Source organism: Leucoraja erinacea, chromosome 5 (genome assembly GCF_028641065.1).
Source record: "Leucoraja erinacea ecotype New England chromosome 5, Leri_hhj_1, whole genome shotgun sequence".
NCBI lineage: Eukaryota > Metazoa > Chordata > Chondrichthyes > Rajiformes > Rajidae > Leucoraja > Leucoraja erinaceus.
The window spans coordinates 3,280,765-3,294,822 of record NC_073381.1 but is presented as its reverse complement, the minus strand read 5'-3'; the positions used below and the strand labels follow the sequence as shown (position 1 = coordinate 3,294,822).

The following is a 14,058-nucleotide window of genomic DNA, read 5'->3' as shown; positions in this document are numbered from 1 at the left end:
TAAAGCTACGCTCCAGTCCACAGGAAATGATCCAGTCTATAGAACATTGGAAAATGATCACCAATGGAATCACGATTTCTAGGGCCATCTCCTTGAGTACTCTGGGATGCAGACCCTCAGGCCCTGGGGATTTATGTGCATTTAGTTCCAACAGTTTACCTAATACCATCTTCTGACTAATGTGGATTCCCTTCAGTTCCTCCCTCCCACTAGATCCTCAGTCACCTCCTATGTTATCCCACCTTCTCATCCACCCCCTACACACTAGGGGCAATTAACTCACATTCCCACATGTCTTTGGGATGTGGGAGGGAACCAGAGCACCCGGAAAAAACAACACGCAAGGTCAGGATTGATCCCGGGTCTCTACCGCTTTGAGGCAGCAGAGAGGGATAAAGTAGATGTGCGAGGCAAGTTTTTTTTTATACCGAGAATGGTGGGCGCCTGGAATGTGCTGTCCAGGGTTGTGGTGGAGGCAGACACTAGTCAAGTCAAGTCAAGTCTTTTATTTCTATAGCACATTTAAAAACAACTCTCTTGACCAAAATGTAGGTAGGTTACAAAACCTACCTGAATCGCCATTGGGAATCTGCCCTCAGCCATGTCGGCGATTTTGGCGCTGTTTGGAGGGGGCGGGTTTAAAACGCGATTTTTACTAGGCTGTACTAATCGCACATGTTCAGCCTAGTAAATCATTAACGAAAAATCGCTGCAAGACCCGGTCGCAAAAGGTATTATTAGTTTTATAGGCCTCGATAATATAGTTATAATAGTCTTAAAATTACTGTTTTATTCCGCGACCTCTCGCAGCCCCAGGGTTTTATAGAGCAAACAATTAAAGGTATGTACCTTATTTTTACATTAAATGGGGCATATATATAACCCTGTAATTAAAGTTATCTATAGCGAATAGTTTATTTTGGGCTTTTTATATCCCGCAGTATTTTTCTCGGCATTTGAGGGCACTAATCTAGCGCGCTGTCAACATTCTAAACCAGCGCGTTCACAGAAACCCACTGGAAAGCCGATTTAAATGGGCATTTATTTACAGCAATTGAACACTAAATTCCTTCCATTTGGCCTATAAATTAATGTAAATTAGATATAAAAATCATGTTATATTGTGAATTATTTGTGAATAATCTTTGGACACTTAGGCTATTTAAAAATGTTATCTTTCCTTAAGAAATGGCCTGTTGACTATCCAAGATCACAGCTTTTTTGTAATGTCCATTGAAAATCAATAGGGAACAAGATGCTAATTTCCATACTTTTTTAATACTTGAGATATGAAAGAGAATTTGGTGTCAAATTAAACTTATTGTTATGCTTTATCTGATGGGATAAATTGCAGACTTGATTTTTAAAATCTCAAAATTTTGTAACATTGCTACAAAATGCTTTACATTAGTGCAGGTACTAACTTGCTACAAACAGTGGTACATAGATCAACAATACATACATAAATACATACAGCGCTGCCTCAGAGGACCTCAAGAAAGGCTTGAGAGTAGAAATAATTTTTAAGACTGAAAAGAGTTGATGGAAGAGGCAGTTCTGATGGGAAGAGGGATGCTGTTCCATAGTCTAGGTGCTGCAACCGCAAAAGCCGCCCCTGATCTTATGCCTAGACCGCGGGATGGTCAGTAAACACCAAATTGGCCAATCTGAGGGCCCTGGAAGCGGTATGGTGGGAAAGCAGATTTTTGATGTAGGTGGGAGCCAGCCCTTTAGGGCTTTGTAAACAAAAAAGAGCTTGAAATTGATTCGGAACCGCACTAGGAGCCAGTGGAGAGAGGCCAAAATCAGGGTGATGCGGTCTTTTTCGGGTGCCCATCAGAAGTCTCGCTGCAGCGTTTTGGACCAATTGCAGGCGGAACAGGGATGATTGTTTAAAGACGTTTGATAGACATATGGATATGCAGGGAAGGGAGGGAAACGGATTATGTGCAGCCAGGTAGAGTTTGTCTTGACATCATGTTCAGCACAGACATTGTGGGCCGAAGGGCCTGTTCCTGTGCCGTAGTTCTTCCAATTTAATGTTTCATAATCCTTAATTCTAATTAATAAAAATTTTTGAACAGATAATCTGTGTGTGATCGTATTAACATTATTTCTTAATACCTAGGAAGTCCTTTGGGTGCATTGGATGGAGTTCCAGTTGCTGTTAAAGATAACTTCAGCACTGCTGGTATTGAGACCACGTGTGCATCAAAAATGTTAAAAGGTAAAGGCATCTTGGAAATCATAGTCATAGTCATACAGCGTGGAAACAGGCCCTTGGGCCCAACTTGCCTATGCCGACCAGGATGCCCCATTTACACTAGTTCCACCTGCCTGCGTTTGACCCATATCACTTTAAACCTTACCCATCCATGTTCTTGACCAAATGTCCATTAAATGTTGTTATGGTGCCTGCCTCAACTCCCTCCTCTGGCTGCTCGTTCCACATACCCATTAAACAGTGTGGAAAAGGTTGCCCCTCAAATTCCTATTACATTTTTGCCCTCTCACCTTAAAACTATGTCCTCTGGTTCTTGACTCCCCCACTCAGGGTAAAAGATTTCTGTATATTCAACCTATCTATTCCCTCCATGATCGTATACACCATTAAATGATCGCCTCGTCCTCCTGCGCTCCAAAGAGTATAGTTCTCATCTACTCAACCTCTCCCTGCAGCTCAGCCTCTCAAGACCTGGCATCATCCTCACCTTGTGCTTGTTTGCAACAAACCAATTGAAATAAATAATGATGGAAAATATGGCATAATTTAACTTTAGTACTTAGTATTTATGTGCGGAAATAGGCCCTTCGGCCCATCAAGTTCATGCTGACCATCATTCAGACTAGTTCTATGTTATCCCACTTTCACAGCACACTCGCAACAATTTACAGCAACCAATTAACCTATAAACAAACCGCTCAGAGGAAGCCCACACACATGGTCACTAGGAGAACGTACATACACCACACAGGCAGCAGCCGAGGTCTCTAGTGCTGTGAGGCAACTGCGCCACTGTGCCGCCCTAACCGATTTTAATATTTATGTAATGCCTTCAATGACTTATGTATTCTGTGTGGTGAATATTCTGTCAAACATCTACTCTTGAGAATTACTGCATGCCTCAACAATTTTACATTTGATTTATCAATGTTCTACTGAGTAATGTCTGCTCTCAAGAAATTACATTTCATTCAGAAAATGCTGCAGCCTACATTTTTGCCTCTATAAATTCCATCATTCCTATCTCTAGATTTTTAGGATTTTTTGACGATTAATTATTGTTTTATTTAGTCACAAAAGGATGCAGAGTAACTCGCCTTTCTCAACAAAACCTGCTGAGTAAAGCCCCTGTCCAACTGTACAAGGTAATTTAAGAGTTCTCCCGAGTTTTCCCCTGATTCGAGATGTCCGTAGCGGGTCCGTAGAAGTGCGTGGATGTCTTGTAGCGGCTCATGGAAGTTACTCGGGACATCCTGTAAACTCGTGACGTTTTTTCATCCCTGTAAAAAATGTCCACGAGTGAAAAAATACCTGTGATGAAAAAAATGGTTACTTTTTGCTCGTACGAGCTGCTACGAGACATCCACAAACTCCTATGGACCCGCTACGGACATTCTCCGAGTTCGATTCAGGGGAAAACTCAGGAGAACTCTTGAATTACCTCGTACAGTGGGACAGGGGCTTAACTCCAGCACCTTATGACATTTTGTGTAGTAACCAGCATCTGCAGTTCCCTGTTTTTATGTTTTATTTAACTGTTGGTTGATTAAAGTATAGTGACCCCAGTCTTTAAGGAGCCTCGGATCTAAGTTTATTTTTGTTACATCTTCTGAGTTACAGAGAAAAGCTTTGTTTTGCATGCTATCTAATCAGATCAAATATACCATTAGTGAATACAATCAAGTCTCAGGGTGGCATGGTTCAGATCAGTTTAGTTTATTGTCACGTGTACTGAGGTACAGTGAAAAGATTTTGTTGCGTGCTATCCAGTCAGCGGAAAGTCAATACATGATTACAATCGAGCCATTTACAGTGTACAGATACATTATAAGGGAATAACGTTTGGTGCAAGGTAAAGGCAGAAGAGTCCAATCAAAGATAGTCTGTGGGTGACCAATGAGGTAGTTAGCAGTTCAGCACTGCTCTCTAGTTGTGGATGGATGATTCAGTTACTTGATAACAACTGGGAAGAAGTGGTCCCTGAATCTGGAGGCGTGCGTTTTCATGCTTCTATACCTTTTGTCTGATGGGAGAGGGGAGAAGAGGGAATGGGCAGGGTGTGACACTTCCTTGATTATGCTGCTGGCCTTGCCGAGGTAGCGTGAGTTATGGAAGGGAGGTTGGTTCGTGTGATGGTCTGAATTGCATCCACAATTCGCTGCAATTTCTTGCAGTGTTGGATGGAGCTGTTCCCAAACCAAGCCGGCCCACTATGGTGTACACCCACGACTGTGCATTCAATTTTCAAAGTTGCAGATGACAACTTTTTAAAATTGAATGCACAGTCATGGGTGTACAAAGAGTAAAGAAGGGGGGTGAGAATGCAGCAGTGACGCAACGGTAGAATTGTGTCTTATAGCACCAGAGACCTGGGTTTGATCCTGACTACAGAGTGCCTGTCTGTACAGAGTTTGTACATTCTTCCTGTGACCACATGGGTTTTCTCCGGGTGCTGCGGTTTCTTCCCATATCCCAAAGACTTGTGGGTTTGGATGTTAATCGGCTTCTGTAAACTGCCCCTAGTATGCAGGATAGTGCTAGTGTACGGGCTGATTGCTGGTCATTGCTGACTCGGTGGGCCGAAAGGCCTGTTTCCACACTGTATCTCTAAACCAAAGTAAACTTACAAAATTAAACTCAAGTACAAAGTGCACCAGTTCCATGGGCAAAGTCCAATGACCGCATTGGGATAGAGGTGAATTAGACAGTACCCTAGCCTATGGAAGGAAGGAGGGGAGTGTGAGGTGAATTGATCGAGGGATGGAAAAGGTCATGGTGTTAAACAGATTTATTATACACAATCAAGAGTTCCACCTCTTTAGGGGCGGCACGGTGGCGCAGCGGTAGAGTTGCTGTCTTACAGCGCTTGCAGCGCCGGAGACCCAGGTTTGATACCAACTACGGGTGCTATCTGTACGAAGTTAGCATGTTCACCCCGTGACATGCGTGGGTTTTCTCTGAGGTCATTGGTTTCCTCCCACATTTCAAAGACGTACAAGTATGTAGGTAAATTGGTAAATGTAAAAACTCTCCCAATATCCGTAGGATAGTGTTAATATGCAGGGATTGCGGGTCGGCGAGCACCAAGTGGGTCGAAGGGCCAGTTTCTGCACTATATCTCTAAACTAAACTGTAAATACTCCCTTCCTCCACATCTTTTGTGTTCATAGAGGTATCCTGTCAACAGAGAGAGCCCTTGGGTGCAAAGACAGACAGTTCACTTGAAAGTCTTGCTGCAAGTGCATGCAAAGCTCTGCTGCTTTACGCTGCCAGAATTAATAATAAAACACTGAGCACAACCTTCTGTTTCTACCATAAAGATGTGTTGTTCAAGGTTTCCCTCTCCCTTACTCTCAGTCTGAAGAAGGGCCTCAACTTGAATCGTCACCTATTCTTTTTCTCCAGAGATGCTGCCTGACCCGCTGAGTCAATCCAGCTTCAAAAAGCCTTTTGTGTCTACTGTTGTTAAATGTTGCTTGTTACCTTTATGGTGAAGTGCAAAGTTTAAAACATCTTTTGAATCTTCAGTGTTTAGCATGAAATTGCAAGTGCAATATTTCAATCTATTTCCCAAATTGTTCAGTTCTTTCTGAATGCTATTTTGGAGACTGCACCATCTTGGAGCGTTTTAATGAGCAGTGCTGTCAAGTGCTTGGGCATGAGTTAATGCATGTGGTGTGTCAACATCTGTGCAAGTGTTGGCAGCTAATTAAAGGCTGGAGCTACCAGAAGACCAAGGTTCCCGGTGACAGAAGGGATGTGAGCTCGACAGATCTGAGAGAAATTCTGAAAAACAGCTGCAATTGGGTCCACCAACCCGCACATCTTTGAATGATAAAAACATCTATATTTACTTTCTTCTTGACGTCTGGGACATGGGAGGCTGGGGGGAGACATGGTAGAAGTATATATAATATGAGAGACAGAGATAGGGTGGGCGGTCGGAACCATTTACCCCCGGGGTGGAAAATGTCAAAGACAAGAGGGCACAGCTTCAAGGTGAGAGAGGCAGAGTTTAAAGGAGAAGTGCAGGGCATGTTTTTTACATAGTAGTGGGTACCAGGAACACGCGGATATGATAGTGTTTAAGATGCTTTGAGATAGGCACATGGATAGAACATAGAACAATACGACGCAGAAGATAGTGCAGGACTTCACTGTCACCCACCAGAGATGAAGCTTAATTGAGATCTGATGATAGAATTAAAGACATTCCCTTTTTTGTTGTACTGCAGATGAGAGAAACAACTTTTTTTTATTTTAGTTGATTTTTTTTTACTCAAGCTGTTTTTCTATAATTAACTATATTCGGTTAAATTGATGCACAGGCAAAGATCTGAGAAGCTTTCCAATATATAATCTACAATGTGCCCTGCCTAGTTGAGTTTGGTTTATTGTCACATAGAATGAGATACAGTGAAAAGCATTTGTTGCGTGCTAATCAGTCAGTTGAAAGATAATCTGTCTGAAGAAGGGTTTCGGCCCGAAACGTTGCCTATTTCCTTCGCTCCATAGATGCTGCTGCACCCGCTGAGTTTCTCCAGCTTTTTTGTGTACCTTCCAGTTGAAAGATAATACTTGATTAAAATCGAGCCACCCACAGTTTACAGATACAGGATAAAGGGAATAATGTGTAGTACAAGATAAAGTCCAGTAAAGTCTGAAGTCCAAAGATCTCCAATGGGATAGATAGCAGCTCAGGACTGCTATCTAGTTGTTGGAAGGATGATTCAGTTGCCTGATAACAGCCTGGAAGAAACTGTCCCTGAATCTGAAGGTGCGTGTTTTCACCTTTCTGTACCTCTTGCCTGATGGGAAGGGTGAGAAGAGGGAGTGACCGGGGGTGAGACTCGTCCTTGATTATGCTGGTGGTCTTGCCGAGGCAGCGTGAGGTGTAAATGGAGTCAATGCATACTGCAATAAATAAATCCTCATTATCTCAATCATTGTGTAGCCATTTTTCCTTGGAGTATAGAATATAAAATATTTTCACAATATTTGAAATACTAACTTTGAAATATTATATCCATAATGTTCCCCTGCGGGATTTTGCTAATTTGACTCAGTTTTTATAAGATAATCGAAAGAAAGCTCAAATTAAGCAGCATGTTTAAAAGTACTGTAGACAAAAATTGAAAGCGCATGATAACTTTCAAACAGACATTTTATGCTTGTCTGCTGGAAGTGATTCACAGCGCCCTCCATAATGTTTGGGACAAAGACCCGTCATTTATTCAATTGTATCTGATCTACACAATTTGAGATTTGTAATAGAAAAAAATCACGTGGTTAAAGTGCACATTGTCAGATTTTATTAAAGGATTTTTTTATACATTTTGATTTCACCATGTAGAAATGACAACTGTGTTTATACATAGTCCCCCCATTTCAGGGCACCATAATGTTTGGGACACATGGCTTCACATGCATTTGTAATTGCTCAGATGTGTTTAATTGCCACCTTAATGCAGATATAAGAGAGCTCTTAGCATCTAGTGTTTCCTCCAGTCTTTCCATCACCTTTCGAAACGTTTATTGCTGTTTATCAACAATGTAAGTCAAAGAAGCCATTATGAGACTGAGAAACAAGAATAAAACTGTTAGAGACATCAGCCAAACCTTAGACCTACCAGAATCAACTGTTTGGAACATCATTATGATGAGAGCACTGGTGAGCTTACTAATCGCAAAGGGACTAGCAGGCCAAGGAAGACCTCCACAGCTGATGACAGAAGAATTCTCTCTATAATAAAGAAAAATCCCCAAACACCTGTCCGGCAGATTAGAAACACTCTTCAGGAGTCATGTGTGGGTTTGTCAATGACCACTGTCCGCAGAGGACTTCATGAACAGAAATGCAGAGGCTACACTGCAAGATGCAAACCACTGGTTAGCTGCAAAAAAAGGTTGGCCGGGTTACAGTTTGCCAAGAAGAGAGCACCACAGTTCTGGAAAAAGGCCTTGTGGACAGATGAGACAAAGATTAACTTTTATCAGAGTGATGGCAAGAGCAAAGTATGGAGGATGAGTAGGAACTGCTGAAGATCCAAAAAAAGCATGCCACCTCAGCTGTGAAACATGGTGGTGTTGGTGTTATGGCCTGGGCATGTATGGCTGCTGAAGGTACTGGCTCACTTATCTTTATTGATGATACAACTGCTGATGGTAGCAGCATAATAAATTCTGAAGTGTATTGACGCATCCTACCTACTCAAGTTCAAACAAATGTCTCAAAACTCATTGGCCGGCGGTTTATTCTACAGCAAGACAATGATCCCAAACATACGGCTAAAGCAACAAAGGCGTTTTTCAAAGCTAAAACATGGTTAATTCTTGAGTGTAGGGGACTAGCCCCCAAAAATAAGCATAAGCTAAAGATGGCTGCAATACAGGCCTGGCAGAGCATCACCAGAGAAGACATCCAGCAACTGGTGATGTCCTTGAATCGCAGACTTCAAGCAGTCATTGCATGCAAAGGATATGCAACAAAATACTAAGCATGACTACTTTCATTTACATGACATTGCTGTGTCCCAAACATTATGGTGCCCTGAAATGGAGGGACTATATTAACATTGCTGTATTTTTTATTTTTTTATTTATTAGAAGTAGTGTACATTACAGTGATATAAGCCAAAATACATAATACATTTCCTGTACCACTTCATATTTTAAACTTTAAAAAGGAGAAAGGTAAAGAGAGTTAGATAGGATAGTAAGTGCGTGAAAGAGTGATCAAGAGAGACCCTTAAAAACGTAAAACTCAAAAAATAGTTAAGAATGCCAAAGAAAAAGAAAGAGAGAAGAAGAGAACAGAAGATATAAAAAAAGTAAAAAAAGATAAAAGGGATATACCTACTTCGTATCTTTACTCACCCCTCACCAGGTCCTGAAACCATTTAGTTTCAAAGTTATGTTGCACCCTATACTTGTAATAAGTCGATAAATGGAGACCAAATCTTTTGGAAAACATTGCTGTAATTTCTACGTGGTGAAACCAAAATGTATAAAAAGGCCTTTATTAAAATCTGACAATGTACACTTTGGCCACATGTGATTTTTTTTCTATTACAAATTTCAATTTGGGGAGTACAGAGGCAAATAAATAAATGACGGGTCTTTGTCCCAAACATTATGGAGGGCACTGTAAAAAGGTGATAATATCAAGTAACTGCAGATGCTGCCTCACCCGCTGAGTTACTCCAGCTTTTTGTCTACACACAATGCTGGAATAACTCAGCCGGTCAGGCAACACCTCTGGAGAACATTATTTGCTGTTTCTTCATGATCGATGTGCTTGATCTGACTTCAGTCAGAGTATTGAACTAGTCTCTCAAACTGAAGTAACAACATTTCCTGCAGTGTGTAAGGCTATGTTTTAAGATTTCAGACTGACGGATTCAGATTTGATCAATTGTCAGATTATTAGTGCAGTTCATGTACTAACGTCATTCTTAAACTAATTATATCCTGATAATAGATTTGATTCCATCTTTTCAACTCGCTGTAATTGTACACACGATCCATAGCCTCATGATATATTTACTAAGGCTATGCTGTTGCTTCCAGGTTATGTTGCACCTTTTAATGCCACAGTGGTGCAGCGGCTACTAGACCAAGGTGCTGTTCTGATGGGAAAGACCAACCTTGATGAATTTGCAATGGGGTAAGACCATTTCATATCTTGCTTACCTGCAGAAATGTTCTTTGTGGATGATTATTAATCAAGTGAAAGGCCTGGATAGAGTGGATGTGGAGAGGATGCTTCCACTAGTGGGAGAACTCTAGGAATAGAGGCCAGTGCCTCAGAATAAAAGGACATACCTTTAGAAGGGAGACGAGGAGAAATTCCTTTAGCCAGAGTGTGGTGAATCTGTGGGAATCATTGCCACAGACGGCTGTGGACGCCACCACGTCAATAGACAATAGGTGCAGGAGTAGGCCATTTGGCCCTTCGAGCCAATGGATATTTTAAAAATGGAGATTGATAAGTAAGAGTGTTAGGGTTTCTGGGGAGAAGACAGGAGAATGGGGTTGAGAGAGAAAGATTGATGTGATTGAATGGCGGAGTAGAGTCGATGAGCCGCATGGCCTAATTCTGCTCCTATGACTTATAAATGTGGTTTTTAGAACATAGAACAATACTGCACAGGCCCACATGTCTGTGTTGAACATGATGCCAAGACCAATTTTTGTTTGCTTGCGCATAATCCATATCCCTCCATTGCCTGCATATCCACATGTGCCTATCCAAAACCCTCTTAAATGCCGCTATTGTATCTACCTCCAACACCAATATTGGTAGCGCATTCCAGGCACTCGTCAAATCGTGTAGAAAAAAAGTTGCCCCGCACATCTCCTTTAAACTTTGCTCCTCTCACCGTAAAACTTTGTAGTCTAGTATTTGTTATAATATTCCTTTGAGAATTTGTTTTCATACATGCCTGTATTCATCTCTAATTTGATCCGTAATTTTCCAGCACACCTTAAATATTTTCAAAATGGAAAACTTTACAGAAAGAAAGCTGGCAGCAAGAAGAAAACTAGTTTTAAATGAATTCCCAAGATTGAAAAGAGAAGGCAGTGAGTGATGTGCAGGAATCTTTTGGAATGGAATTTGCTGGTTATCTTTGAATTAATATCCACTTTCGGGAACTCATCTGCAATTGTCCTCGGAGTTTGTTTTAACTACTTCCCCAGAAAATATGTGAACAGGATCAATAAAACCGCAGATAAAGGATGTGGTCAAATATGACTGAACAGTATGGCACCAGAACGTGGTTCATATTTACATTAGCTGTACACCGGGAATTCTTGTATTGATTCATCAAATTTGCTGGCATAAATCCAATTGAAGATCTGAGGAACTCTGAGGATGTTTACCCCATATATAAATACAATCAGTTAAATACAATAGATAGAGAAAGCATAGGAACATAGAAGCCAAGGGGAAGATACAGAGTGAAGAATATGGTTCTGAGCATTGTAGCACATCAGTTCCATAGACAAAGTCCAGTGTCCACAATGGGGTAGAGGTGAATCGGACAGTACCCTAGCTAATGGACGGACTGGCTTCCTGGAATGGCGCAATGGGGCCATTCTCTGCCTCACAGCGTCAGAAAACTGGTTCAATCCTGACCTCGGATGTGTGGAGTTTGCACTTTCTCCCTGTGACCACATAGGTTTTGTCCGCATGCTCCTGTTACCCGCCCATGTACCAAAGACATGGATATTGTAGGTTAATTGGCCCTAATGCATAGGGAGAGGATACGAAATTCTTAACAAAATTTCTTACAAAATTCTTAAGGGGTTGGACAGGCTAGATGCAGGAAGATTATTCCCGATGTTGGGGAAGTCCAGAACAAGGGGTCACAGTTTAAGGATAAGGGGGAAGTCTTTTAGGACCGAGATGAGAAAATCATTTTTCACACAGAGAGTGGTGAATCTGTGGAATTCTCTGCCACAGAAGGTAGTTGAGGCCAGTTCATTGGCTAGATTTAAGAGGGAGTTAGATGTGGCTAAAGAGATCAGGTGGTATGGAGAGAAGGCAGGTATGGGATATTGATTTGGATGATCAGCCATGATCATATTGAATGGCGGTGCAGGCTCGAAGGGCCGAATGGCCTACTCCTGCAACTATTTTCTATGTTTCTATGAAGGTGGGATAGCAGAAATACTGTGAACGATTGATATGGACTCGGTGGGCCGAAGGGCCTGTTTCAATTAAACAAAGACACAAGGTGCTGGAGTAACACAACAGGTCAGGCAGCAGCTCTGGAGAACATGAATAGGTGACGTTTTGGGTCGGGACTCTTCCTCAGAATGAAAACAGGCCTTTTTCCATGCTGTACCTTTCAATCAACAAGTGTGATGAGCTGCTGTACCTAACAATGTCGCCATGATTATTTTGATTTTCCAGGAGTGGGAGTGTTGACAGCATCTTTGGGCCAGTGAGGAACCCTTGGGGATATTCTGAACAGTATAGAGAACGGCAAGTAGAAGGCCAAGACACGGAAGACTCCAACTGGGTAATAGCGGGTGGCAGCTCTGGAGGCAGTGCAGTCGCTGTTGCTTCATGGACATGCTTTGCGTAAGTATTCCCGTGTTTACTTTCTTTCCTTCACTTTTCCCAAACATCATGAAATATATTTTTACATGCAGCTTAAGCACTAAATTGGAAATATCAAAATATCATCTTTTTAATTTAAATTAGTTTCGAGATGCACTGCGGAAACAGGGCCTTCGACACACCGAATCAGCGATCCCCGCACACGAACTCTATCCTGCACACACTAGGGACAATTTACAATTATACCTAGCCAATTAACCTACAAACCTATACGTCTTTGGAATGTGGGGGGAATCCGGAGCACCCGGAGAAAACCCACGCAGGTCACGGGAGAACATACAGACGAGGACCCATAGTCAGGATCGAACCCGTGCCTAAGTTGCTCTAAGGCAGCAAATCTACCATCGCGCCATCTGTAAAGTATGCAGTGCCCTCCATAATGTTTGGGACAAAGACCCATCATTTATTTATTTGCCTCTGTACTCCACAATTTGAGATTTGTAATAGAAAAAAAATCACATGTAGTTAAAGCGCACATTGCCAGATTTTAATAAAGGCCATTTTTATACATTTTGATTTCACCATGTAGAAATGACAGCTGTGTTTATACTTAGCCCCCCAGGGCACCAGAGAAAGAATGGGTGACGTTTCGAGTCGAGACTTTTCTTCAGACTGGCTAGGAATAAGGGAAACGAGAGATATAGATGGTAATGTGGAGAGATAAAGAACAATGTATGAAAGATTTTCAAAAATGTAATGATGATAAAGGAAACAGGCCATTGAAAGCTGTTTGTAGGGTGAAAATGAGAAGCTAGTGTGACTTAGGTGGGAGAGGAATAGAGAGAGAGGGAATGCCGGGGCTACCTGAAGTGAGAGAAATCAATATCCATACCACTGGGCTGTAAGCTGCTCAAGTGAAATATGAGATGCTGTTCCTCCAATTTGCGTTTAGCCTCACTGACAATGGAGGAGACCCAGGACAGAAAGGTCTGTGTAGGAATGGAAAGGAGAAATAAAGTGCCCAGCAACCGGGAGATCACACAGGCTGAGCGAAGGTGTTCCGCAAAACAATCGACCAGTCTGTGTTTGGTCTCGCCGATGTATAAGAGTCCACATCTTGAACAACAGATACAGTAGATGAGGTTGGAGGCAGTGCAAGTGAACCTCTGCCTAACCTGAAAGGACTGTCAAGGTCCTTGGACAGAGTCGAGGGAGGAGGTATAGCCACAGATGTTGCATCTTCTGCGGTTGCAGGGGAAGGTACCAGTGGAGGGGGTGGTTTGGGTGCGAAGGAAGGAGTTAACCAAAGAGTTGCAGAGGGAGCGGTCTCTGCGGTAGGCGGAAAGGGGTGGAAATTGTATCATTTGTTCAAGTTATACCATGGTATTTTTCGGTACCATTATTCATTTTGAAAAGCTTGATTTTATCCGTTTTAACTTTTGTTTTGTTCTCCACTTACCAGTTGCTGCTCGCTCTCCTTTATCAAGAATTATTTCATGGTGTAGGACCATTGTTTTAATAAAATTCATTGAAAGCATCAAAAAGTCTGGCCCGGTGGTGCAGCGGTATAGTTGCTGCTTCACAGCACCAGACCCAGGTTCGATCCTGACTGCGAGTGCTGTCTATACGCAGATTGTACTTTCTCCATGTGACCACGTGGGATTTCTCCGGGTTTTCCCGTTTCCTCCCATGTTCCAAAGACGTATAGGTTTGTAGGTTAATTCCGTGAATTACCCCGCTACTGTGTAGGATAGAAACAAAGAAA

General features: G+C 42.0%; 1 protein-coding gene across 3 annotated transcripts in view; it reads left to right on the top strand.

Moving 5' to 3' along the window:
* Positions 1 to 14,058, top strand: part of qrsl1 (glutaminyl-tRNA amidotransferase subunit QRSL1) — a 44,976-nt gene that overhangs the window by 11,761 nt on the left and 19,157 nt on the right. For 2 of the 3 annotated variants that reach the window (XM_055635000.1, XM_055635001.1), the window contains exons 3-5: positions 2,129 to 2,227; positions 9,794 to 9,890; positions 12,144 to 12,314. In XM_055635000.1, coding sequence (XP_055490975.1) covers positions 2,129 to 2,227; positions 9,794 to 9,890; positions 12,144 to 12,314 — 367 coding nt within the window. The remainder of the gene's footprint in view (positions 1 to 2,128; positions 2,228 to 9,793; positions 9,891 to 12,143; positions 12,315 to 14,058) is intronic. The other variant, XM_055635002.1, reaches the window with a different exon arrangement.